Source organism: Littorina saxatilis, linkage group LG12 (assembly GCF_037325665.1).
Source record: "Littorina saxatilis isolate snail1 linkage group LG12, US_GU_Lsax_2.0, whole genome shotgun sequence".
NCBI lineage: Eukaryota > Metazoa > Mollusca > Gastropoda > Littorinimorpha > Littorinidae > Littorina > Littorina saxatilis.
Genome location: NC_090256.1, coordinates 42,463,312 through 42,486,144, shown reverse-complemented (window position 1 = coordinate 42,486,144; position 22,833 = coordinate 42,463,312). Strand labels below are relative to the sequence as shown.

Below are 22,833 nucleotides of genomic sequence, written 5' to 3'. Positions count from 1 at the left end.
GCACCTCGACCCTGGACACATGTTCTTCTCCTTCTTCTTCGTTCATGGGCTGAAACTCTCGTACACTTGTGTTTTTTGCACGAGTGGGTTTTAGGCCTACATGTAGGCTTGCTATGGCCGGTTTTTTACCTCGCCGTTGGGCAGCCATACGGCGATTTCGGCGGAGGCATGCTGGTATCTTTGTGTTTCTATAACCCACCGAACTCTAACATGGATTACAGGATCTTTTGTTTCTGTTGTTTCTGTTGTTTCAGGTCAACCTGCTCTTCCTAATGTCCATCCTGAGAATTCTACTGACCCAGCTGACCTCTCACCCCAATGAACCCAGTAGCTACAGGTGGGTACATTGAATGTATTTAGAGAGAGAGAGAGAGAGAGAGAGAGAGAGAGAGAGAGAGAGAGAGAGAGAGAGAGAGAGAGAGAGAGAGAGAGAGAGAGAGAAAGCATACATACAGGCAGACACACATTCATTATCAGAGAGAGAAGGCGAAGGCGAATTTTTATTGCATCAAACACAATGTGTATGTACGAGGGGGAGAAAATAATTTGCAGGTGAACAAAGTGGACTTGACCGTCCGGAAGCAAGGCAACTTAAAATCAACACATAGAACAAGAAGTAAAAACAGAAAAAATACAGTAAGATGAAGACTGGATTTTGGGTTGTACGAGAGACTGAGAGAGACAGACGGGTGGACAACGAATAGACAAACAAGAAGAGAACGGGTATTTTGCAGCAAGAGAAATTCTGAAACATGGAGACTAAGGTTAAGTTTGTTCGTACCCAGAATTACTAACTTGGTGTTGTTTTTGTTTGTTATTGAATGCTCTAACACACAGCATTAACCTGATTGCGTAGGGCTATTTATAAAGACGCAAGAGCCAAGTTTTCAAAAAGAAAGATACAAGGCCAAAAAAAAAATAGGTCTGTTTACGGTAACATAGGGTAAAAAAAATAGGGTCGGTAGGTCGGCTTTTTTTATTTATTTTTTTTTCCATTTTTTTCTTTTTTTTCTCCCCTCTCTATGATGTTTCACAGTTCATTTCTTCTCATCAATCCCTGTTTTTGCCCAACATAACTATAAACAGTACTTTGAGCTTACCTCCCTTCTGTCGTCTGCTGTTTGAGCGCAAACAGCTCTATTTTGGATGCGGGTTTTTTTTGTTTTTTTTCAGACGATCCAAAAAAAAGATTAGGGTCGGGCCTAAAAACTAGGGTCGGTCGGGTTACCGTAAACAGACCTATTTTTTTTTTTTTTGGCCCAATCACCCATGGGCGTTGAGATGATTATTTGATAGCATGTGTTGAAAAAGAAAAGCAGAAACACCTTTACACCAACCGTTGCAGTCCAAAAGGTTATGTGGGCCGATGTTGTCAAAAGCAATCATAGATTGAGCTTACAGAAAGATTTCAAAATGTCAGTGTCAGGAAAAAAAAAATATATATATTTGTTAGTAATCATGGTTGACGTACAAGGGTCAGTTACCAGCCCGCGAATATCAACAACATTGTGAAGCCATAATTGATTAGTCTGTGCTTGCCTCGACACTTCTCGCTAATCAGTTTCTTATCACATCCAGTTTCATTCGTCATCGTCTCGGGGTGAGATTTTGATAGGGTGCGGTCTCGGTTGCCCGGTGCAAATTGTCTTTCCTTGATAACGCTGTACTTGTTGCTGGTTGTCTGTTCTCTCCTTTTTACATTTAGTCAATTTTTGACTAAATGTTTTAACATAGAGGGGGAATCGAGACGAGGGTCGTGGTGTATGTGTGTGTGTGTGTGTGTGTGTGTGTGTGTGTGTGTGTGTGTGTGTGTGTGTGTGTGTGTGTGTGTGTCTGTGTCTGTGTCTGTGTCTGTGTGTGTAGAGAGCGATTCAGACTAAACTACTGGACCGATCTTTATGAAATTTGACATAAGAATTCCTGGGAATGATATCCTCGGAGGTTTTTTGGTTTTTTTTCGATAAATACCTTTGATGACGTCATATTCGGCATTTTGTAAAAGTTGAGGCGGCACTGTCACACCCTCATTTTTCAATCAAATTGATTGAAATTTTGGCAAAACAATCTTCGACGAAGGCCGGACTTCGGTATTACATTTCAGCTTGGTGGCTTAAAAAATAATTAATGAATTTGGTCATTAAAAATGGGAAACTTGTCATTAAAAAAAATAAATTCTTAAACGATCCAAAAACAATTTCATCTTATTCTTCGTCATTTTCTGATTCCAAAAACATATACATATGTTATATTTGGATTACAAACAAGCTCTGAAAATTAAAAATATCAAAATTATGATTAAAATTAATTGTCCGAAATCGATTTAGAAACAATTTCATCTTATTCCTTGTCGGTCCCTAATTCCAAAAACTATAGATATGATATGTTTGAATTAAAAACAAACTCAGTAGGCTAAAAAAAATAGAGATACAGAAAAGCGTGTTATCCTGCTCAGCGCGACCATTACCGCACTATTCTGGCTTGTCGATTTCACTACCTTTGCCACGAGCGGTGGACTAACGAAACTACGAGTATGCGGTCTTGGTGAAAAAATGCAGTGCGTGTGTGTATGTGTGTGTGTGTGTGTGTGTGTGTGTGTGTGTGTGTGTGTGTGTGTGTGTGTGTGTGTGTGTGTGTGTGTGTGCGAGTGTGTGTGTGTGTGTGTGTGTTTGACGTGCTTGTGAGTGTGTGCGTGCCTGTGTGCGTGCCTGTGTGCGTGCGTGCGTGCTTGCATGTTTGTGGGTGTGTGGGTGTGAGTGCTTGCGTGTGTGCTTGTCAGTGGGTGCGTGCGTGCGTGCTTTTGTGCGTGTGTGTGTTTTGTACCGCCCTCTTGCCTGAGACAGACGGCGTGAGTTTGCTCCGGAAACGCGTGGTAATGAATCGAAGTGTCGGCAAAGTCAGCACACCATTGTGTTATGGAGTGCTGTGTACTCAATCCCCCGACTGTGATGTTCTCACTTCACAACAAGTTAACTTCTTGACAGGGGGCTTGGGGTACAGTAAACTCCAACTCGAACTCGAAAACTGTATTACAGAAGAATGATAGCGTTTGGTCCATATGTTACTTTCCTTCAGCTAGTCCTTGCCACAACACAATCATACAGTAAACTGTGACTCTCTCTCTCTCTCTCTCTCTCTCTCTCTCTCTCTCTCTCTCTCTCTCTCTCTCTCTCTCTCTCTCTCTCTCTCTCTCTCTCTCTCTCTCTCTCTCTCTCTCTCTCTCTCTCTCTCTCTCTCCTACTTTGTCTCTGAGTTTGTTTCGGTTTGCTTAACGCCCAGCCGACCACGAAAGGCACCGCCCTGAGTATGACCCTTCGTGGTCGGCTGGGCGTTAAGCAAACAAACATACAAACAAACAAACAAACCACGAAGGGCCATATTAGGGCGGTGCTGCTTTGACATATAACGTGCGCCACACACAAGACAGAAGTCGCAGCACAGGCTTCATGTCTCACCCAGTCACATTATTCTGACACCGGACCAACCAGTCCTAGCACTAACCCCATAATGCCAGACGCCAGCGGCGGAGCAGCCACTATATTTCCAATTTTAAAGTCTTAGGTATGACCTGGCCGGGGTTCGAAACCACGACCTCCCGATCACGGGGCGGACGCCTTACCACTAGGCCAACCGTGCCGGTTTGTCTCTGAGTAACAGTGTGTAAGCGCGTGTGTCCATCAACCTATGTATTAACTTTTATTGTGTGCACGTGCGCGTAGCTTGTAGTTATGTGTGCAAACTGAACCCGCTCTGTCCACTCAAACATTCATATCTTCCCATACTGTGTGTGTTTGCAGACGCGCGCTCAAGGCCACGTCAGTACTGGTCCCACTGTTCGGACTTCAGCTTTTCCTGGTCATCTACTGGCCGCACGGAGCCAGTGTCAAGGTCACTCGCATCTATGAGGTCATCGCTTCCGTCGTCAAGCACTCACAGGTACTCCTGTCTGCCTTTAATGTCATTGACTGTGGTTAAAAAAGTGTACCTCGGAAGAAACCAATGAAATGAAATCTGATAAATAATGGGAAGTAAGCGCACAGATCTCTAAACAGCGCTCTGCCTTATTCCTTCAAGATTCTCAATAAAATACCGCAGAATACAAAATACGACCATCATACTAAAACTGAGAAAATGTAATCCAGGGGAGGCAATCGTCTTGTTGTGCAATGGGCAATATACAGCGGTTGTTTCTCTTGTCAGAGTATTGATGGTTTTTTTTTTCTTTACAGCAAAATACGTACCTGATACGTCTTGTGGCAGTCATGGGGTCAATGAATGTTTATGCTAACTCTTTATGAACACGAAGGATACCAAAAAAATGCACACGCAATGAAACATCAAATATTTATTTGGTGTCATTTCGAGAATGAAGGGTAATATACACTTGCGAAATAATTTTGCCAACATCCAGATTTTCTGAACATAATAAATATGTATGGGGAAACTTCGTGTAGTCAAGAATATATGTTGATGTCTTAATTACAGTTGTTAATCCCACTATTACATGTTGATTTTTAGAAAGATAGTGTGTAATTTGGTTCACATGTCCATTTCAAATATATAACATAATATCAAATAGATTTGTACAAAAACATCCAACCCAACATCAATACATTATTATATACTAAATCTCTTTAAAAGAAATAATGCTTCTTTCTCAGAAAAAAACCCCGTAATATCAACTCGCATGCACACACGTGTATAACCGTACAAGTTGGTTCCTGGTCAAACTTATGACACATAGGTTCAAACACTTTCACTTATTAATGTAAGATGCATCTTTGTAAAATGCTTCTTCATAATTCAGTGAATAAGGTTGACATTTAAAAGAAATTATTGTAAAAAGTGTCCTCCTTATATGGTACTTTGAATAAAAGGGTTCATTGGGAGACAAGTGGGTTTATCTATAAATAGATTTCACCAACACATGGTACGATATTTAACTTTTGGAAACAAATCTCTTGGTAATCAACAAATGACATAACACACACACACACACACACACACACACACACACACACACACACACACACACACACACACACACACACACACACACACACACACACACACACACAGTCAACTTTTGCAAGAAGACAATGTACAAACTAAATTGGGAGAATTTGTATATAATTGCTTCCAAAAAAAGAAACAATGAAATCATTTTGTTGTTTATCTTCCCGTATCTTATAAACACTACGTTTCATGACAATAAAGTTTACTCGTATTCACACACACACACACACACACACACACACACACACACACACACACACACACACACACACACACACACACACACACACACACACACACACAACTGGATCACCATTAACATGACTGACAAAACTTTTTCATTTTCTCCACAGGGTGCGTTGGTAGCGCTAATCTTTTGCTTTCTGAACAAGGAGGTATGTGAAGAGGTATCTGTCCTTCTCAATTTATTTCTCTTCCTATCTTTCTTCCCTTTGCTATCTTTCTAATTTGCTTTTTAGATTGTATTATTATTATTAAAAAAATTTCTTTCAAACCTTGTTCGTTCCGTGTTGCGTCTGCTTTTTGTTGTCTTTTGTGTTCTTGTTTTTCCTGATGAAGCTTCCATAAGCGAAAATTCGTACCGTCTTGTCTCGTTCTTGTATTGGTGAGTACAGTATTCCTTTGTTTTTTTTAACTTTATTATTATCTGTTTTCTTTGTTTTACATTTTCCTTAGAATGTTGTATTTGTTTGACTTTCTCTTGTTTTGGTCTTTTGGATTTTGTGTGTGTGTTTATTTCTTCTTTTTTGTTGTTGCAAGTTGATACTTATGCCCCTATATGTTCCAGATTTATGTAGGCCTCTAACTTTCCTCCCTCCCCATCAACCCTCTCTCTCCCTTTGTGTTTGTGTGTGTGTGTGTGTGTGTGTGTGTGTGTGTGTGTGTGTGTGTGTGTGTGGGTGAACTTTATCAAATCTAGGGCTACAATGTGTTTTTTTCCGAAACTTTCCTAACTGTTCTTTTTTGTCATGAAACTGATATTCTGGGAACTCATTTAGGAGATAAAAAATTCGTGTTTTGTGCATCTTCTTTCTATGTAATGTAAGAAGCTTATGTCCATTTGATATGATTTGCATTCAGCAAAGACATAGCAGTAGTTTTATCCAATGTTAAAAGTCGACTCGGAGATAAGACATCACTTCCTTTTTTTTTTCTTTTTTTCGATTTTTATTTGACCGTTTGTTTGTCCGTTTGTGTTTGTTTTATTGTCTTAAACGAGTAGGAGCAGTTGTTGTTTTGTTGTTGTTGTTGTTGTTGTTTTGTTGTTGTTGTTGTTGTTGTTGTTGTTTGTTGTTTGTTGTTGTTGTTGTTGTTGTTTGTGTTTGTTCAGCCTTTAGTTTTAGAACTGAGCTAGTTTGCATTTGGGCATGACATCATAGTTATGCGATTATATATTTTTGTTACCCAGGTTTGTTGGAATTAGGGACGGCATATGATTTACATATAGGGTTGAGGAACAATGTAAAATAAACCAATACCTTCCAGAAATTAGGTCGGAAGCGTGGAAGTTTTTTTTAAGAGGGGCATGCGGTGGTGGTCCCACATCCACGCTGAAAAAACCAAATCGTGTTACTGTCATCTGACATGTGATTCTTCTTGTTGTCAATATGATGTTTGCTTTTGCTTTTCTTTTTCTTTTGTTCTTTTTTGAGCCAGTCTACTTAACCTTTTTCTGTAAAGGATAGCAAGCAGTCGAATTGTTGGTTGAATAAATTAAGCAATTAAGGAATACAATAGCGACTGAATTAATATATGAGGGAATTGCTGAACAAGTAAATACATGAATAGGCCTACATAATGATTTCAACTGTCGTGAAAATGTTATCTTCTTGCTCCGTCCGACTGAAAATGATATTGGTGTTTTGTTTCTTTTTCATTGTCCACAGGTCCTGTCTCACTTAAACCAGCTGAGGACACGATGTCGTGTCTGCTTCTCGCGCAAAGGTCACGAGCTCAAAGGTCTCTCCTCCCACACCTACGTCATGACGGAACGCGGGGTCACAGGTCACAACGGGGTCATGTCAAGGTCACCGGGGACGCCTCGAGGTCAGTACGTTGCCGTGACAACGCAGGAGAAATCTCACCGTGGTTCCAACGGGGACGCAGATGAAAACTTTGTATGATGAGAGTGAGGTGTCGGGTTTTTTTGTTTTGTTTTTTTGTTTGTTTGCAAACTAAAAGATAAACCCAATCTACGACAGTGAAGACTGAGCCGATCGGTTATATAAAACGCATGAGCTTCCGCCGCAGCAGATTTCAAACAGCTCTGGCAACTATCAAACGGCTTCGCCCTTCCTCAAACATCTTCCGACAGACGGCCTTATCACTCAAGCTCTCAGACAGGCAGATGTCTCACCAACGTCTTCTTCGTACAATACACATGTACGTAAAATGTGTCTTTCGTAGACTTTGAGCAAAGGACTGCTGAACTTCAAGTTTGGGGATCGGTTTCGGCTAGATGTGGGCCACCGGCCAGAGATGCCCTGACATTTGATTTGACCAGTCTGTTTTGACTTGGATTCGGCCATTGAAGCTGTCACGTATGTTATTGCCGGTCGTTTTGGCTTTGAATCGGCCAAATGACTTTGGCCATCGAACAAAGAAGCTCTACAATATGATATGACTGGTCGCTCTGACCGACTGTCAGTGACTCCGGTTATCGGTCAAGGAAGTGTTACCGTTCGAAATGATCAGTCGCTTTGACAGGGAATCGGTCAACTGACTCAGTGATACAGTTTTAACCGATGGTCTAGTTTTGTGTAGTCTTGGCAAACTGCCTGCGAGGATGACCCTTTGATTAAAGCAGAACTGGCCAACTGTACAGACTTTGGAAGAAATGTTGGCTTTACGCACATGTAGCCGAGTGCACGAAGCACAACATTCACCTTTGGAGTCAAAGCCAGTCATACAGGGATGAGATTTTAGAGCTAACGTAATAGCCCTACACAAGCTGCTATGGGCACGCATGGTTCCCAATAGTATACCAAGCGACAACAGCAGGCAGCAGACCTAATAACAAACAGCTAGCTACTCTAAATCTCACTGGTGTGCTGTCTTCTAACGTGCCAAAAACGTTAAGCTACTATTAACAGCTCACGCCTTGGCAGGGAGACTACTTCATCAATGCAGATCAACTTACTATAGCTGTGACAAGGGGGATTACTGCGTCACCCTATCACATACAATATATTATATAATCTTGGAGAGACCTACATACTAACGTAAAAGGTGATGTGTGTGTGGGAACAACAAATCAGTATTGGACACATGTAATAATGTCGTGAGTTTTTTGTCTCGCTTTTAATCTTATATTTTTCTTCACGCTTTCTTTTTTCTTGATTTTCAGTCGTTTGTTGTGAAACACCATATCAGTGGACCGCGTTTGCGACATCACTTTTTCGACAAAATAAGTGTGAATCTTTGCAGGTCATAAGCTTTTTGCGCAATCTCGATGGTAGTCGTATTTCTGCGACATGTACTTCATCTTCGTGCTAATACAATTGTTGGCATCTTACCCTACAAAGCATGCAGCTCTGGTACAATGTTTGTCATGAAAGCGGATCATGAGAGGTAACAAACGAATCAACATCATTCAAAAAGTACTTCATGTTCACACTGATACAGTTTCTGACACCCAACCCTGCAACACCTGAGAGACAACACTCTGACGTGTACGTTCCACCTTTGAACACACATTTTTTTCTAACCAGTTTTGAACAATAGTGTAAAATAGTACATTATTCTACTAGCAAACGTAGCACACATTGTAAACACGGGTGTTCAACTGAAAAAAATCACAATGCAACTTTTGCTTGTAGCATTTTGTACTACTCTCTCATAAACAAAATGGATCATGACAGATAACTAATAATTATGCCAACAGCATGCACACTTCGTACAGCGGTGGAATGTCGGTGTAATCGAAAAATAGGTCATCTGTGCACAAACAGAGTATATACGTGGTTGGTCATTGCGCATAATAATTAAAGTACACTCAGAAAACAATAAAAACATGTGTTTGCTTCATAATGTTTGTGTGCACTCTGTGGTGTTCTGAGTCTCCAGAAAAACATAAACACATTGAAAAAAAACAAAAAACAAGAATGTGTAGGTTATTAGAACGTTTAATTATTGACAAAATAAAACGTTAAATTTACAATACGTCGACCCAGTCGTCTTTTAAGCAGACAGACAGACAAACACTTATGATACAAATAATGAACTTATCTCAACATCGTTGATGAAACTCGCTTGCAAGATGCCGATGAGGTAAGTCAGCGTCTTGAACAAAATACATGGTTAAGATCTTCGTCGGCATTGACTTGTTTAAGAACGACAGTACATCATTGTTATCTTTAACCTCTGCAGGTATCTGTGTCTTAGACAAGACACGCGCTGTGCAGGTCTGTTTTTTCAACAACAACAACAACATAAGGAAGATCTACGTCGACAATAACGATCTTTTATTCTTTCTCAAAGATAAACAGTATATCATCATTGTCTTAACGAAGAGTTCCCCCACATACTATGTTTTACAGTTTATTTCCAGACAATCAAACACCATGCTCATCTAACAAAAGAAGATGTTCTGTGCCAAGCGTTAATGAACTTCACACACTCAAATACTTAATACAAAAACAAACAAAACAACGAAACAAGCCACAGTGGCACATCACGACAACTGCCACATGTCTCCCCATATGGGGACTGTGTTTTCAGCGAATTAATCTATTTTTGTGGCTTCCATTAAAAGTGCAGCCCTTGAGGAAAAAATAAAAAATTGTTGAAAACAGATGCAAGGGAGTGCGAAGAAAAGTGACAAAACAAATAGGCTGTCTCTCGACACGTAGACCTTGTCCACATATGGAGACAGACCGTGCGCCAGTGATTGGCCTATAATGTCATGCGGGAAAGCGTGCCTCATTTTGTTCCAAGAGCAGTACCTCTTACACAGCACATATAAACCCGGCAAAGTTATTTCTGGAATTCGTCTATTGTGAAGAAACCGAACAAATCAATTCGGGAAATCAAGATCAAACAATATCAAACAAAGGCAAACCAGGAAGCAGGCTACGACAAAGGAAACACAAGTGAAAATAAAAACAACGGAGGGGAGGAGGGAGTAAGAGATGGACGATCCAAAATCGGAAGACACACAAACACACCCACACACACACACACCACACACCCACACACACACACACACACACACACACACACACACACACACACACACAGATTCAGACATGTTCAGTGTTGTTATTGTTGTCTGCATTGACGTTTGTCAACATGGCCATGGTCATTGAACAGTAAGTTACACATTTCAAAGCTTAAAATCATTAATTTGCGAAAGAAAAAACTGTACGCAGGTGAACAACACACAACAATGCTGATTTGTCAGTATCGATCATTATTGTGTGCGTTTTGTTTGCATTTATTGATATAAATAAAGTGCATTACTTCACGTGTGTTCGTCAGTGTTTGTACATCTATATGATTTACGTGTGTGTGTGTGTGTGTGTGTGTGTATGTGTGTGTGTGTGTGTGTGTGTGTGTGTGTGTGTGTGTGTGTGTGTGTGTGTGTGTGTGTGTGTGTGTGTGTGTGTGTGTGTAGAGCGATTCAGAGAAAACTACTGGACCGATCTTCATGAAATTTCACATGAGAGTTCCTGGGAATGATATCCCCAGATTTGTTTTTTTCATTTTTTCGATAAATGTCTTTGATGACGTCATATCCGACTTTTTTTGAAAGTTGAGGCAGCACTGTCACGCCCTAATTTTTCAATCAATTTGATTGAAATTTTGGTCAAGAAATCTTCGACGAAGTCCGGACAATGGTCTTGAATTTCAGCTTGGCAGCGTAAAACATCTATCTATATATATATACGACTTGTGTCTGTGTGTCTGTTCGCGATGCATGGCCAAAGTTCTCGGTCGATCTTTTTCAAATTTGGAGACCGTATTCAGCTACACCCCGGACACAACCTCATCGATGAGATATTTAAACACGTGCTCTCAGCGCGCAGCGCTGAACCGATTTTGGTTTTTCTCTGGATCCATTCCCAGTAACTCTTCCTTATCTTCTCCAGTGTTTACAGCCGCGTTTATCTCCCTTCCTCCGTGCGGTGCGCCGGCAAAGCCGGCGTACACCCGGCATAGCAGGGTCCCCGGCGCAGCCGGGTATTCAGCTCGACTTCTTCCCGGCGCAGCCGTACCCGGCGAAGCGGGTATTCATCTAGTAGTAAATAAGTTTGCTCATTAAAGTTGTCATTAAAATCGAATTTTTACTAACAGATTTGAAAATGATTGAATCGTATTCCTCAATTTCTCCTGAATTCAGAAATATATACATACTAGATGATTACCCGCTTCGCCGGGTACCGGCTTCGCCGGGAAGAAGTAGAGCCGAATACCAGGCTGCGCCTGGGACCCGGCTTTGCCGGGTGTAAACGAAGGAAGGGAGATCTAAAAATAGTAACGTGCAGTGACCTTCTTAAAATAGTAACGTAGTAACGGGAATATGGATTGACGCCACACGAAGGAAGGGAGATCTAAAAATAGTAACGTGCAGTGACCTTCTAAAAATAGTAACGTAGTAACGGGAATATGGATTGACGCCACACGAAGGAAGGGAGATAAACGCGCAAAACAAAACACTGGAGAAGATAAGGAAGAGTTACTGGGAATGGATATAGTGGATCTACAGAAAAACCAAAATCGGTTCAGCGCTGCGCGCTGAGAGCACGTGTTGAAATATCTCATCGATGAGGTTGTGTCCGGGGTGTAGCTGAATACGGTCTCCAAATTTGAAAAAGATCGACCGAGAACTTTGGCCGTGCATCGCGGACAGACACACAGACACACAGACACAAGTCGTATATATATACATATGTCATGTTTACACTAAAAATGTGCTCAGAATTAGAGAAAATCGGTTAAGTAAGTACTGGGTTCGCACGCTACGCGGAGACGAGCGTGACCCGTCTCGGTCTCTGGGTCTGGTTAGTCGAAACTATCTTAATATAGTCTCGGCGATGACTGTTTTTTAGTGTTAATCTTTTACTTTGATGCCGACAGCTTGACTAAATGCTTTTATATTTTTGTGAGTGACACTTTATTCCATCTTGCTCCGTGTTCTCCATGATAAAGTTATTCTCTGCGTGTGTGTGTAAAGTTCTGTGTGTGTGTGTGTGTGTGTGTATGTATGTGTGTGTATGTGTGTGTGTGTGTTTGTGTGTGTGTGTGTGTGTGTGTGTGTGTGCTTATGGTTTTGACAGTCTCAGTGATTCTATGTTCGTTATTGTGTGTCTGCATGTAACTGTATTTGTTTGTGTGTTTCTGTATGTTCCTGTGTATGTGTCGCGTGCCAATTAAGATTTACGTTGACCGTCGCTTCTAGCAGCGAGATGCCTATAGGTCAACCAATCGTACCGAATTTGCGTCTAGCTAGCACAAAATCGTTTCATGGGCGATGTCGACCACTCGTCTAGCAAGCACCTAGGTCCTAGCTTTGCTTGCTTTCTTGCGAGAAACGGACGACTGTTTGCAGCCTGAGGGCCGGGCGAAGAGCGGCTTCCCCTGGTAGTCTTCACAATGGCGTGACCGGACAGGGTTTTGACGACTGAGGGGCTGGGGATGCAAAGGCGTACCTCTTGACTTCCGGGATAATGAAGCTAAACATTGAATATAAAATCATAACATGCACGGCATGATAATTAGACCACATGTGAGAAAATGGTCTCCAAGGGAGGCAATCCTCTTGCTGCGCTTCAAAGGGCATATACAGCGCGCGACATGATTGCTTCCTTTGTCAGAGTATAGGTTTTTACATCATGGCAAAAATAACACACGTATCTCATACGTAGAGTGGCAGTCAAGGCGATTCACAAACGACGCATGGAAAGAACACTAGGATACAGGAATAAAAATGTGTGTAAAACCAGCGTTCGACCGTGTAACAGCGTGCGTCCAAATCTGTACATAGGCTCATCTCTTGCAGTGCTGCTTTGGAGAAACCCCTTCCGGTGGAAATGAACGTGTTCACAATCGCAGATGTTTCCAATATTTTGCGTGGGCAAAGAGCATCCATAAACACATAGCAGCAATCAACAGCCCGGCTGTTGTCTGTGCAGCTTTGAACAGTTTCGCTAAATTAACGTTTTAAATTCTTTCTTTCTTTCTTTCTTTGGTGTTCAACGTCGTTTTCAACCACGAAGGTTATATCGCGACGGGGAAAGGGGGGGGGGGGGGGGGGGAGATGGTATAGAGCCACTTGTCAATTGTTTCTTGTTCACAAAAGCACTAATCAAAAATTTGCGCCAGGGGCTTGCAACGTAGTACAATATAGATCCCTGCGCCTTGAGTCCGAGTCTGGAGATACGCGCGCGATATAAGACTTCATATAACCTTACTGGGAGAATGCAAGTTTCCAGTACAAAGGACTTAACATTTCTTACATACTGCTTGACAATCTTTACAAAAATTGACTTTATTCTAAACAAGAAACACTTAACAAGGGTAAAAGGAGAAACAGAATATGTTAGTCGCCTCTTACGACATGCTGGGGAGCATCGGGTAAATTCTTCCCCCTAACCCGCGGGGGGTAACTTTTTAAGTGAGAATCTGCGAAATCAATCGTTAGTGATGGGATGTTGTGCCAAAAGATCATTATCCCTGTTTATGATTAATGAAAAATGGTCATGAACGTTTTTTAAATCGTATTTTATAATCGTATCTTAATTCCAGAAAAGGATTCCACTCTGCACAAAGAAGCAGGTGTATAGACACTTGATTTCTCGTATATGTCATAGTGGATGAGTGCTCTTATCCCATGGACGAGACCTTCTTGACTGTTGACACAAGAAGGGAGTTGATGGATGATCTTGTCTTTTTCACAAACCTGGACGAATCTATGGTCACCTGCAGGGGCGATATTCGGAAAGGAAACGTATCTTTAAAGCTGTGGTCTATTTATGACTTTCCGCGGCTACGAGGTTGAAAAATTGGGACAAAATCATGTGCAGATTTCTGTACAGCAAACACTACCCGAAACCCCACCTATACGGCGTGTATACGCATGACCTTAAGAGCTTCAGTCAACGCTTGAATTTTGCAGTGGTAACATCCGGTTTGCTCTCGCAGAGCTGAGCATATTTGTCAAGAAGGATCGAGCAGAAAAAATAAACGACTTGGCAGGGATTCGAACTCAAGGCCTCGTGGCCTCGAAATGTCGGGGCCGATGTCTTAACCGCAAGGCCACTTCACCAGTGTTGTCAAAGATTAAAAAAATGATAATTTTATATCATTCTATGCTTGAATTACCATTCATGAGGGCCCCAAAGGGGGGGTATCATCACGATCACGGGAAGGGAAATTTTAGCTTTCACGATTACAGTTACCTTGATTTTTGTTTTCACGATCACAAACATCTTGACGAATAGAGGATCATAGAGTGATACAGCTGTGAAAAATGTACGTTGAAAATAAAATGCTTTGCAATGATGCCCATCACGATCACGAAAACAAATGACGATCACGATCACGAGACTTGATTTTTTTGTCATCACGGATCACGGCAAAGTCCCATCACGATCACAGAAATGGAAATTTCGGCAATCACGGTCACAGAAAGGTCAAAAACGCCAATCACAATCACGATCACGATTTTAAACCCTTTGGGGCCCTCATTCATGCGTTGCAAAAACGTAAAAATTGACATTAAAATTTGCCTTTATTTGCAAACATGTTTTACGGAAGCGCAGTACATGTTTACACCGTCATGCTACACGACATTCGCGCCATGCAAATAGCTGCGATATCTCTATTTACAACATGCAAGAAAATGACAAGAACAGTAATTGAATCTCTCCAAAGCTCTGTGCAGTTGAAACCAGACATCTAAGAAATAGTTATACATGTATTCACTTCTGAACAATGGGCGGATAGAGATATAAATCATGCTGCTTCAAGAATAACATAACATGAATTCATATCAATGTTTTTCCTTCTTTTTTGCAATTGGCACAGTAGCCTAGTGGTTAGGACATGAGACACGAAGTCGAGAGGTGGAGAGGTCGAGAGTTCGAATCTTCGCCGGGGCGTTTATTTTTTCCCCTTGATCTCTCTTGAAGATAACATATGATCAGTCTTGAGGGAGCAAACCGGATGTTATCCCTGCAAAATTCAAGCGTTGACTGAAGCTCTCAAGGTCATACACGCCGTATATGTGGGGTTTCGGGTAGTGTACTTTGCTGTACAGAATTCTGTACATGATTGTATCCCTATTTTTCAACCTCGTAGCCCCGGAAAGTCATAAATAGACCACAGCTTTAAGGCGTGTGTCCAAATATGTACAATACGCCGATTCCTGAAGCTTAATGATATACGATACCGATATATGCACAGCGTGGCGTTGACTGCTGGGATGTTCCAGTCACCAAGACAAATTAGGTTATCGTAGTTCTTTGTCTTGCAGAAGAAATGACAGGACTTCTACATGGCGCAATTTTTCACGTTATGACGTCTTTTCGAACTTTGGTTGGCTTTTGATGTAAGAGATTTTAATTCGAAAGAGAAGGTCAAAAAGAGAGGGTCTTGGTTTAAAAAATAAAATTGGTATCGTATGTCAAGAGCAAACTGACATTAGCAAGATCAGCACTTTTCAGGTTGTGTACGGGAACGTGTACGGGTAACGTCATCAAATCTAGTTTTTACGTCACGCGTTTGCTAAGATCTGCAGTCTTGGTCGGAGCATAACAACGTATGCATTTGGAACATTGAAGAAAAAAGTGAGTCACGGGTGACGCAATATCTACACGTACACCTACATGTCTTTGCTACACGTTCGATCATCTAGAACACTGTACGTATTGTCGGCATCTATCAGTCTGTGTTGGTGTCGGGCGACCGAGCTTGCACCCAGGCGTTGAGAGCTATGTAGTGTGTGTTGTTGATATCCATGCCCTCCAAACTGTTGGAAGCCGAAGTATTGCGGCCTGAGGACTTGCGCATAGAGTAGCTTCCCCTGGTGAAGTCCATGGTGGTGACATTGTTGGACATGGTAACGCTACGAAGGTCAAAGTTGTTGGGAAACATGCGACACCGGCTGCTGAATGTGTCTCGTATCTGCCCTTGAACCTGGAGGAGAAATGAGTTATTTGGGTCATTGTTTTTCCCACAGAGACATACAAACACAGTACAGATACTCAGTGCATAGTTGTCTTTGTTGATTTATAGCGTGTTTATTTTACAGCTAAAATACTTGTACTAAAGACTGCTAGTCTAAAGGGGGATTAAAATGTATCACATTTGAATGTTTTCCCGTATCGGGAAGAAGGAAAAAATTATTTGTGTCGTTCTGTATGGCAGCTCCCTTACCCGGGAGAGAAAATAGCCCGAATTTCCACGAGGGGAACCTCACAGGACTATATACAATCTTAGTTATCCTTTATCCTTATCCCTTGGGGGGCCACGGATTTTGGGTTTGGAATTCCAATGTTGTTGAAGAGCAGTCAAATGGCTCCTGCACCTACTAAATCTGAGACTGCAATCAAGGAGATGTACACCTACCTCTCCATTGCAGAAACAGAAGATGATGGCAACAAACGCTCCCTGAAACACAACACAAAAACATGAATATAGCCAACGATAAAATAGGATTGGTGACATATCAAGATACTAACAACGGAATATTTCTTCTGCGGATGATGCGAATAATTTCTGAAGAAAACCCCCACACCAAATGTTGAAAACAGATTAACTAGATAGTAGATGTTTTTCAATTCTATAAGTATTAATGAACTAATAGTTTCTACGAAGGAAACCAACATTACAACATGTAACTAAATGAACACACACACACACACACACACACACACACACACACACACACACACACACACGCACACACACGCTCACACACACACCCGCCCACCCCCTCAACACCCATCACCATATGTACCTGCAGACAGCTAACTGCCTTAGTGGTCACCACACAGACTATGGTCAGTCAAGCTCCCCCCCCCCCCTCCACACACCTGTCCACCCCCTCAACACCCATCACCAGATTTACCAAAAGACAGATAACGGCCTTAGTGGTCACCACACAGACTATGGTCAGTCAAGCCCCCCCCCCCCCCCCTCCTCCACATACACACACCCGCCCACCCCCTCAACACCCATCACCATATTTACCTGCAGACAGCTAACGGCCTTGGCGGTGACCTCGTAGACCAGGTGAGACAAGGGGGGGCCCGGACTGTAGGCCACGAGGAACAGTTGCAGGCCGAACAGTGGCACCAGCAGGATCGTCGCCTTCAGGGCCCGACTGCAAAGCACACACGGAAACAGTGGAAACACCCTTTAAAGACCCCCCCCCCCCCCCCCCGACCCCCATTTTAAGACCTCCTCCCTTTTAAGATCTTGCTTTTTCAGATGTTTTGTTCATAACCTCTGTAAATATACCTCCATTTTAAGACTCCCTCCTTATGACGTGAAAAGCTCTGATTTCCGGGGGGTCTCTAATTTATCCTGTCACCCTACTCTATTCATACCATAATTTCATGTGCCTTAAAATTACCGTTTGAACTTTCAGTTATTATTCAAATTTCAAACGCTTTGTTTGGGCAATGTTTGAAGATTGTACACTGTCTTTGTTTTTGTTGCAGCCAAACAAAATTGATGCAAGAAGGTCTCACTTCGCAGGAGTTGAAATAAAATACTTGCGCACTGGAATTGCTGACATTTTACAGACACATATAAAGTGCTTCAACCACTCAAAAACCTGTTTGACGAAGACAAAAACGTGTTTTGAATGTGGAATTTGCAGACACAACTCACCGAAAATTGCTGGGTTCGTTTGGATGGGACTGAAGCTCTGACATCAGAATACGCAGGATGCTGACGAAGAAAAACACGTTGGCCTGAAAAAGCACACACACAAAATAAGAAAAGTTCAAAGTAATAACTGTTGAATGCAAATGCAAGGATGAAATTAAAGTCATTGTATTTTTTTTTTTTTTAAACGCAACAGAAAAACTCCCTTCCCCGTCGCTATTTCGCAACTTAAACTCTCGCACTGCCAACCTACACCAGCCGTAATGATTACATTATCTTAGAAGTGAGAGAAAGGCGCCTCTCGCTGTATAATTTAGTGGACATTTCGGCAGAGGTTTTCTGCTGAATTGAATGAATTCCACGTTCCTTAATCCCGTGGATTGGACTTCAAACCCTTCGCGTAAAATTGTTTTCCCCGTAGCTACTAAAACAGAACGGACATTTCCTCTTATCTTAACCTTCAATCCATAGTCCGTCTCGTGAAAACAGTGGGGATCACCGTCTGAGATGTGGCCAGGCTCTTACGTGGATTCTTTCTTTCTTTATTTGGTGTTTAACGTCGTTTTCAACCACGAAGGTTATCTCGCGACGGGGAAAGGGGGGAGATGGGATAGAGCCACTTGTCAATTGTTTCTTGTTCACAAAAGCAAAAATGTGCTCCAGGGGCTTGCAACGTAGTACAATATATTACCTTACTGGGAGAATGCAAGTTTCCAGTACAAAGGACTTAACATTTCTTACATACTGCTTGACTAAAATCTTTACAAAAATTGACTATATTCTATACAAGAAACACTTAACAAGGGTAAAAGGAGAAACAGAATCCGTTAGTCGCCTCTTACGACATGCTGGGGAGCATCGGGCAAATTCTTCCCCCTAACCCGCGGGGGGGCGGGGGGGGGGGTGGGAGGGTGGGGGGTTGACGTGGATTAAGACCATCCCACCACTTGGACACATACCAAAAATCCACATCCTGACTGCTCGATATGGCCAGTTGGGATTTTGTATGTTTACGATATTATTTCTGAAAATAACACCAGTGATTTTCACAGAAATTAGTATGTCATGCAACAACGTCCTTCTGTGCACAGAGAGCCCCCAGGCTGTTCGTTTTTAGGATATGACCAAGAGGAGGGATTGGCTTATCCATGTAAAAGCCAGTCCAGATCTGAGTTGGTAAGTCGAACTGTTTTCACGGGAAGGAGTGTGCCTTTAAACACTCCCACAGCAACAATGCAACACTGTCGTCATCGTAAGGTCTTACGAGGAAAACAAACTTCAGCGTTCCCCGAGTGAGATGCCAATAAGACGAAGCAGGCAATACATAATAATATATAATGCGGCAAATGTCAAGCAATCTTCTTTTGTGTCATTCTGTCCTGAGTTTTCGCTCCCCCCCCCCCCCCCCCCCCCCAAACGGATTGATTTTTGGATAAGAACACTTACGCGCACGCCACATGATGATGCAGCATTTTATATTCACCCCGCGATTCAAAGTGCAAGCTTAAAAGAGATTACTCTATGCCAATGAACAAACGCGTGGTGGTGTTGGTGGTGGGAAAGGGGGGTGGGGATGGGGGTAGGAGAGATGGAGAGAGAGAGGGGAGGGAGAGGGAGTAGGGCAGTGAATAGAGAGGTTGGAAAGGGAGGACGGGGGTAGGAGAGATGGAGAGAGAGAGGGGGGGGAGAGGGACTAGGGTTTGTTTGTTTGTTTGTTTGCTTAACGCCCAGCCGACCACGAAGGGCCATATCAGGGCGGTGCTGCTTTGACATATGCGCCACACACAAGACAGAAGTCGCAGCACAGGCTTCATGTCTCACCCAGTCACATTATTCTGACACCGGACCAACCAGTCCTAGCACTAACCCCATAATGCCAGACGCCAGGCGGAGCAGCCACTAGATTGCCAATTTTAAAGTCTCAGGTGTGACCCGGCCGGGGTTCGAACCCACGACCTCCCGATCACGGGGCGGACGCCTTACCACTAGGCCAACCGTGCCAGTAGAGGGAGTAGGGCAGTGAATAGAGAGGTTGGAGAGGGAGGACGGGGGTAGGAGAGATGGAGAGAGAGAGAGGGGGGGGGAGAGGGAGTAGGGCAGTGAATAGAGAGGTTGGAGAGGGAGGACGGGGGAAGGAGAGATGGAGAGAGAGAGAGAGGGGGGGGGAGAGGGAGTAGGGCAGTGAATAGAGAGGTTGGTGAGGGAGGACGGGGGTAGGAGAGATGGAGAGAGAGAGAGAGGGGGGGGAGAGGGAGTAGGGCAGTGAATAGAGAGGTTGGAAAGGGAGGACGGGGGTAGGAGAGATGGAGAGAGAGAGAGGGGGGGGGAGGGAGTAGGGCAGTGAATAGAGAGGTTGGAGAGGGAGGACGGGGGTAGGAGAGATGGAGAGAGAGAGAGAGGGAGGGGGAGAGGGAGTAGGGCAGTGAATAGAGAGGTTGGAAAGGGAGGACGGGGGTAGGAGAGATGGAGAGAGAGAGAGGGGGGGAGGGAGTAGGGCAGTGAATAGAGAGGTTGGAGAGGGAGGACGGGGGTAGGAGAGTTGGAGAGAGAGAGAGAGGGGGGGGAGAGGGAGTAGGGCAGTGAATAGAGAGGTTGGAGAGGGAGGACGGGGGTAGGAGAGATGGAGAGAGAGAGAGAGGGGGGGAGAGGGAGTAGGGCAGTGAATAGAGAGGTTGGAGAGGGAGGACGGGGGTAGGAGAGATGGAGAGAGAGAGAGGGGGGGGAGGGAGTAGGGCAGTGAATAGAGAGGTTGGAGAGGGAGGACGGGGGTAGGAGAGATGGAGAGAGAGAGAGGGGGGGTAGAGGGAGTAGGGCAGTGAATAGAGAGGTTGGAGAGGGAGGACGGGGGTAGGAGAGATGGAGAGAGAGAGAGGGGGGGGGGAGAGGGAGTAGGGCAGTGAATAGAGAGGTTGGAGAGGGAGGACGGGGGTAGGAGAGATGGAGAGAGAGAGAGGGGGGGGGTAGAGGGAGTAGGGCAGTGAATAGAGAGGTTGGAGAGGGAGGACGGGGGTGGCAGAGATGGAGAGAGAGAAAGAGAGAGGGAGGAAGAGAGAGAGAAAGAGAGAGAGAGAGGGGGAGAGAGAGAGAGAAAGAGAGAGAGAAAGAAAGAAAGAGAGAGAGAGAGGGGAGTGGAGTAAGGCAGTGAATAGAGAGGTTGGAGAGGGAGGAGGGGGGTGGCAGAGATGGAAAAAGAGAGAGAGAGAGAGAGAGAGAGAGAGAGAGAGAGAGAGGATAGGAGAGGGAGTCGGGCAGTGAAGGGAGAGGGTGAAGAGAGAAAAAGAGAGAGATGAAAAATAAGTTCTTGCGATTACAACCCTCCCTTCCTACATTAAGGATAATAATGACAACCACGATGATGTTGATTATGACGGTGGTGGTGGTGATGTAAGGATAATGTTGATGGCGAAATGATGATGATGACGACGATGGACGGGATGACGAGGACATCGATCATGATGATTTTGATGTTGATGATGATGATGTTGATGTTGATGATGATGATGATGGTTGTGGGGATGACGACGTGGATGCTGAAGATGGTAATGATGGTGACGACGACATCAACGACGATGACTTTATTTCTAACTTACCACAATGCAAAGCAGCTGTGGTCCATACAGAATCCACTCGTAGTGCCCTGCGTGTTGGACCCAGCAGCTGATGATAAACACAAACACGATATTACTTATTGTTTACAAGTCTAGGGAAGGGAGCTCAATGGCTAGATACACTGTACAACTTTTGTTGCACGCGACTGGCTGCATGCAACATATCGGAGAGTGTAGTGGGAGCATGTAACTACACTCTCTGTGGTATCGCATGTATGAACTCCAATGTTGCTGTTATTGTTAAATGAACTGTATCAACATAAAAGAGGAGTTTATTGTAATAGTCGACGGAGAAATCACTTCAATCATAAGGCAACTCAACACACACACGCACGCACGCACTGACACATACATATAGACATACGCGCGCGTACGCACATATATGGGCGCACACAAACACACACACACGCACGCGCGCACGCACACAACCACACACACACACACACACACACACACACACACACACACACACACTAAATACCTGTCATGCTGGAGCCAGACCCTGACGGCAATGTAAGCGGTGATAGGCAGCAGTGACGCACCTGCAAAAGACAGAACCCTACGTCATCTCTTCCAGCCAATCAAGTACCACAACATCTATGCGGAAACAAATCAAGTTGAGCCAGAAATATAACAACTCAAAGCACTACTTAGTTACTGTGTCCACGTCTTGTTTGAAGCAATTAATAGACGATTTTCAGAAATAACTCTTGTAGGGTTTGTACGGGTTATTAATGAATGATTACCTTGGGTTTGCTCGGACAAATATTTATATGTGGTTCATGTGCACGTTAGTGCCTGGCCTATAATGTCACGTGGTAAATAATGTCACGTGGTAAATAATGTCACGTAGGGACACTTTCCCACGTGACATGACAGGCCAGTTACTAGGTAAAGAGTGTGTCTCAAACACGTGTTACAGTACATGAACCACATGTCAATATTGGTCTGAGCAAAAGCAAGGGTTTTCACTCTTTCACACCCCAGACAAACCCTGGCATTCGTGCATTCTCAACTCTGTGTTCAGGTGTGTATCACAATGCTAGATTATACACTTCCCACATAACATGGATTTATATTGATTTCAGTACTCGGTTGTGCACTCTCCGTCGTACTTTTCACTCCGAATGACAATTTCTTAAGCAAGTATACATGCACGAGCCATACGATCGTAAGTACTCAAGACGCAAGACTCAAACATGGCATTGTCCTTTTAAAAACAAGAACAATTACGTCGCGGTGTCAGCGGCTTCAAACACACACAAAAACATATCATTTACTAACAAATCAGAAATGCCAACGTTTGCAAAACACAGACGCTCTTCGGTCACTGACAGCGCGAGAAAACCTCCTGCCC

General features: G+C 43.4%; 1 protein-coding gene and 1 long non-coding RNA gene across 2 annotated transcripts; one reads left to right on the top strand and one right to left on the bottom strand.

Moving 5' to 3' along the window:
- The first annotated feature begins 3,796 nt into the window (after window positions 1-3,796).
- On the top strand, window positions 3,797-10,208 carry LOC138981983 (uncharacterized). The gene is made up of 3 exons (XR_011460751.1): window positions 3,797-3,933; window positions 5,367-5,408; window positions 6,921-10,208. It is a non-coding gene; the product is annotated as an uncharacterized lncRNA (long non-coding RNA).
- A 4,516-nt stretch (window positions 10,209-14,724) lies between these two features.
- On the bottom strand, window positions 14,725-22,485 carry LOC138983100 (calcitonin receptor-like). Its single transcript, XM_070356508.1, has 7 exons — window positions 22,470-22,485; window positions 21,958-22,018; window positions 21,459-21,525; window positions 17,872-17,954; window positions 17,227-17,359; window positions 16,603-16,644; window positions 14,725-16,170 (listed from the first exon to the last, which is right to left on the bottom strand). Exons 1-7 carry the CDS (start codon window positions 22,483-22,485, stop codon window positions 15,916-15,918), a joined length of 657 nt encoding a protein of 218 aa, XP_070212609.1. The 3' UTR covers window positions 14,725-15,915.
- Between the last annotated feature and the right edge of the window lie 348 nt (window positions 22,486-22,833).

Excerpts from the sequence above, each read along its gene's own strand:
- LOC138983100 (XM_070356508.1), bottom strand. Across the intron at positions 17,360-17,871 it reads AACGAACCCAGCAATTTTCG|TCGGGCCCTGAAGGCGACGA; the intron begins GTGAGTTGTGTC and ends TGTGCTTTGCAG. Across the intron at positions 16,645-17,226 it reads AGGCCGTTAGCTGTCTGCAG|GGAGCGTTTGTTGCCATCAT; the intron begins GTAAATATGGTG and ends GTTGTGTTTCAG.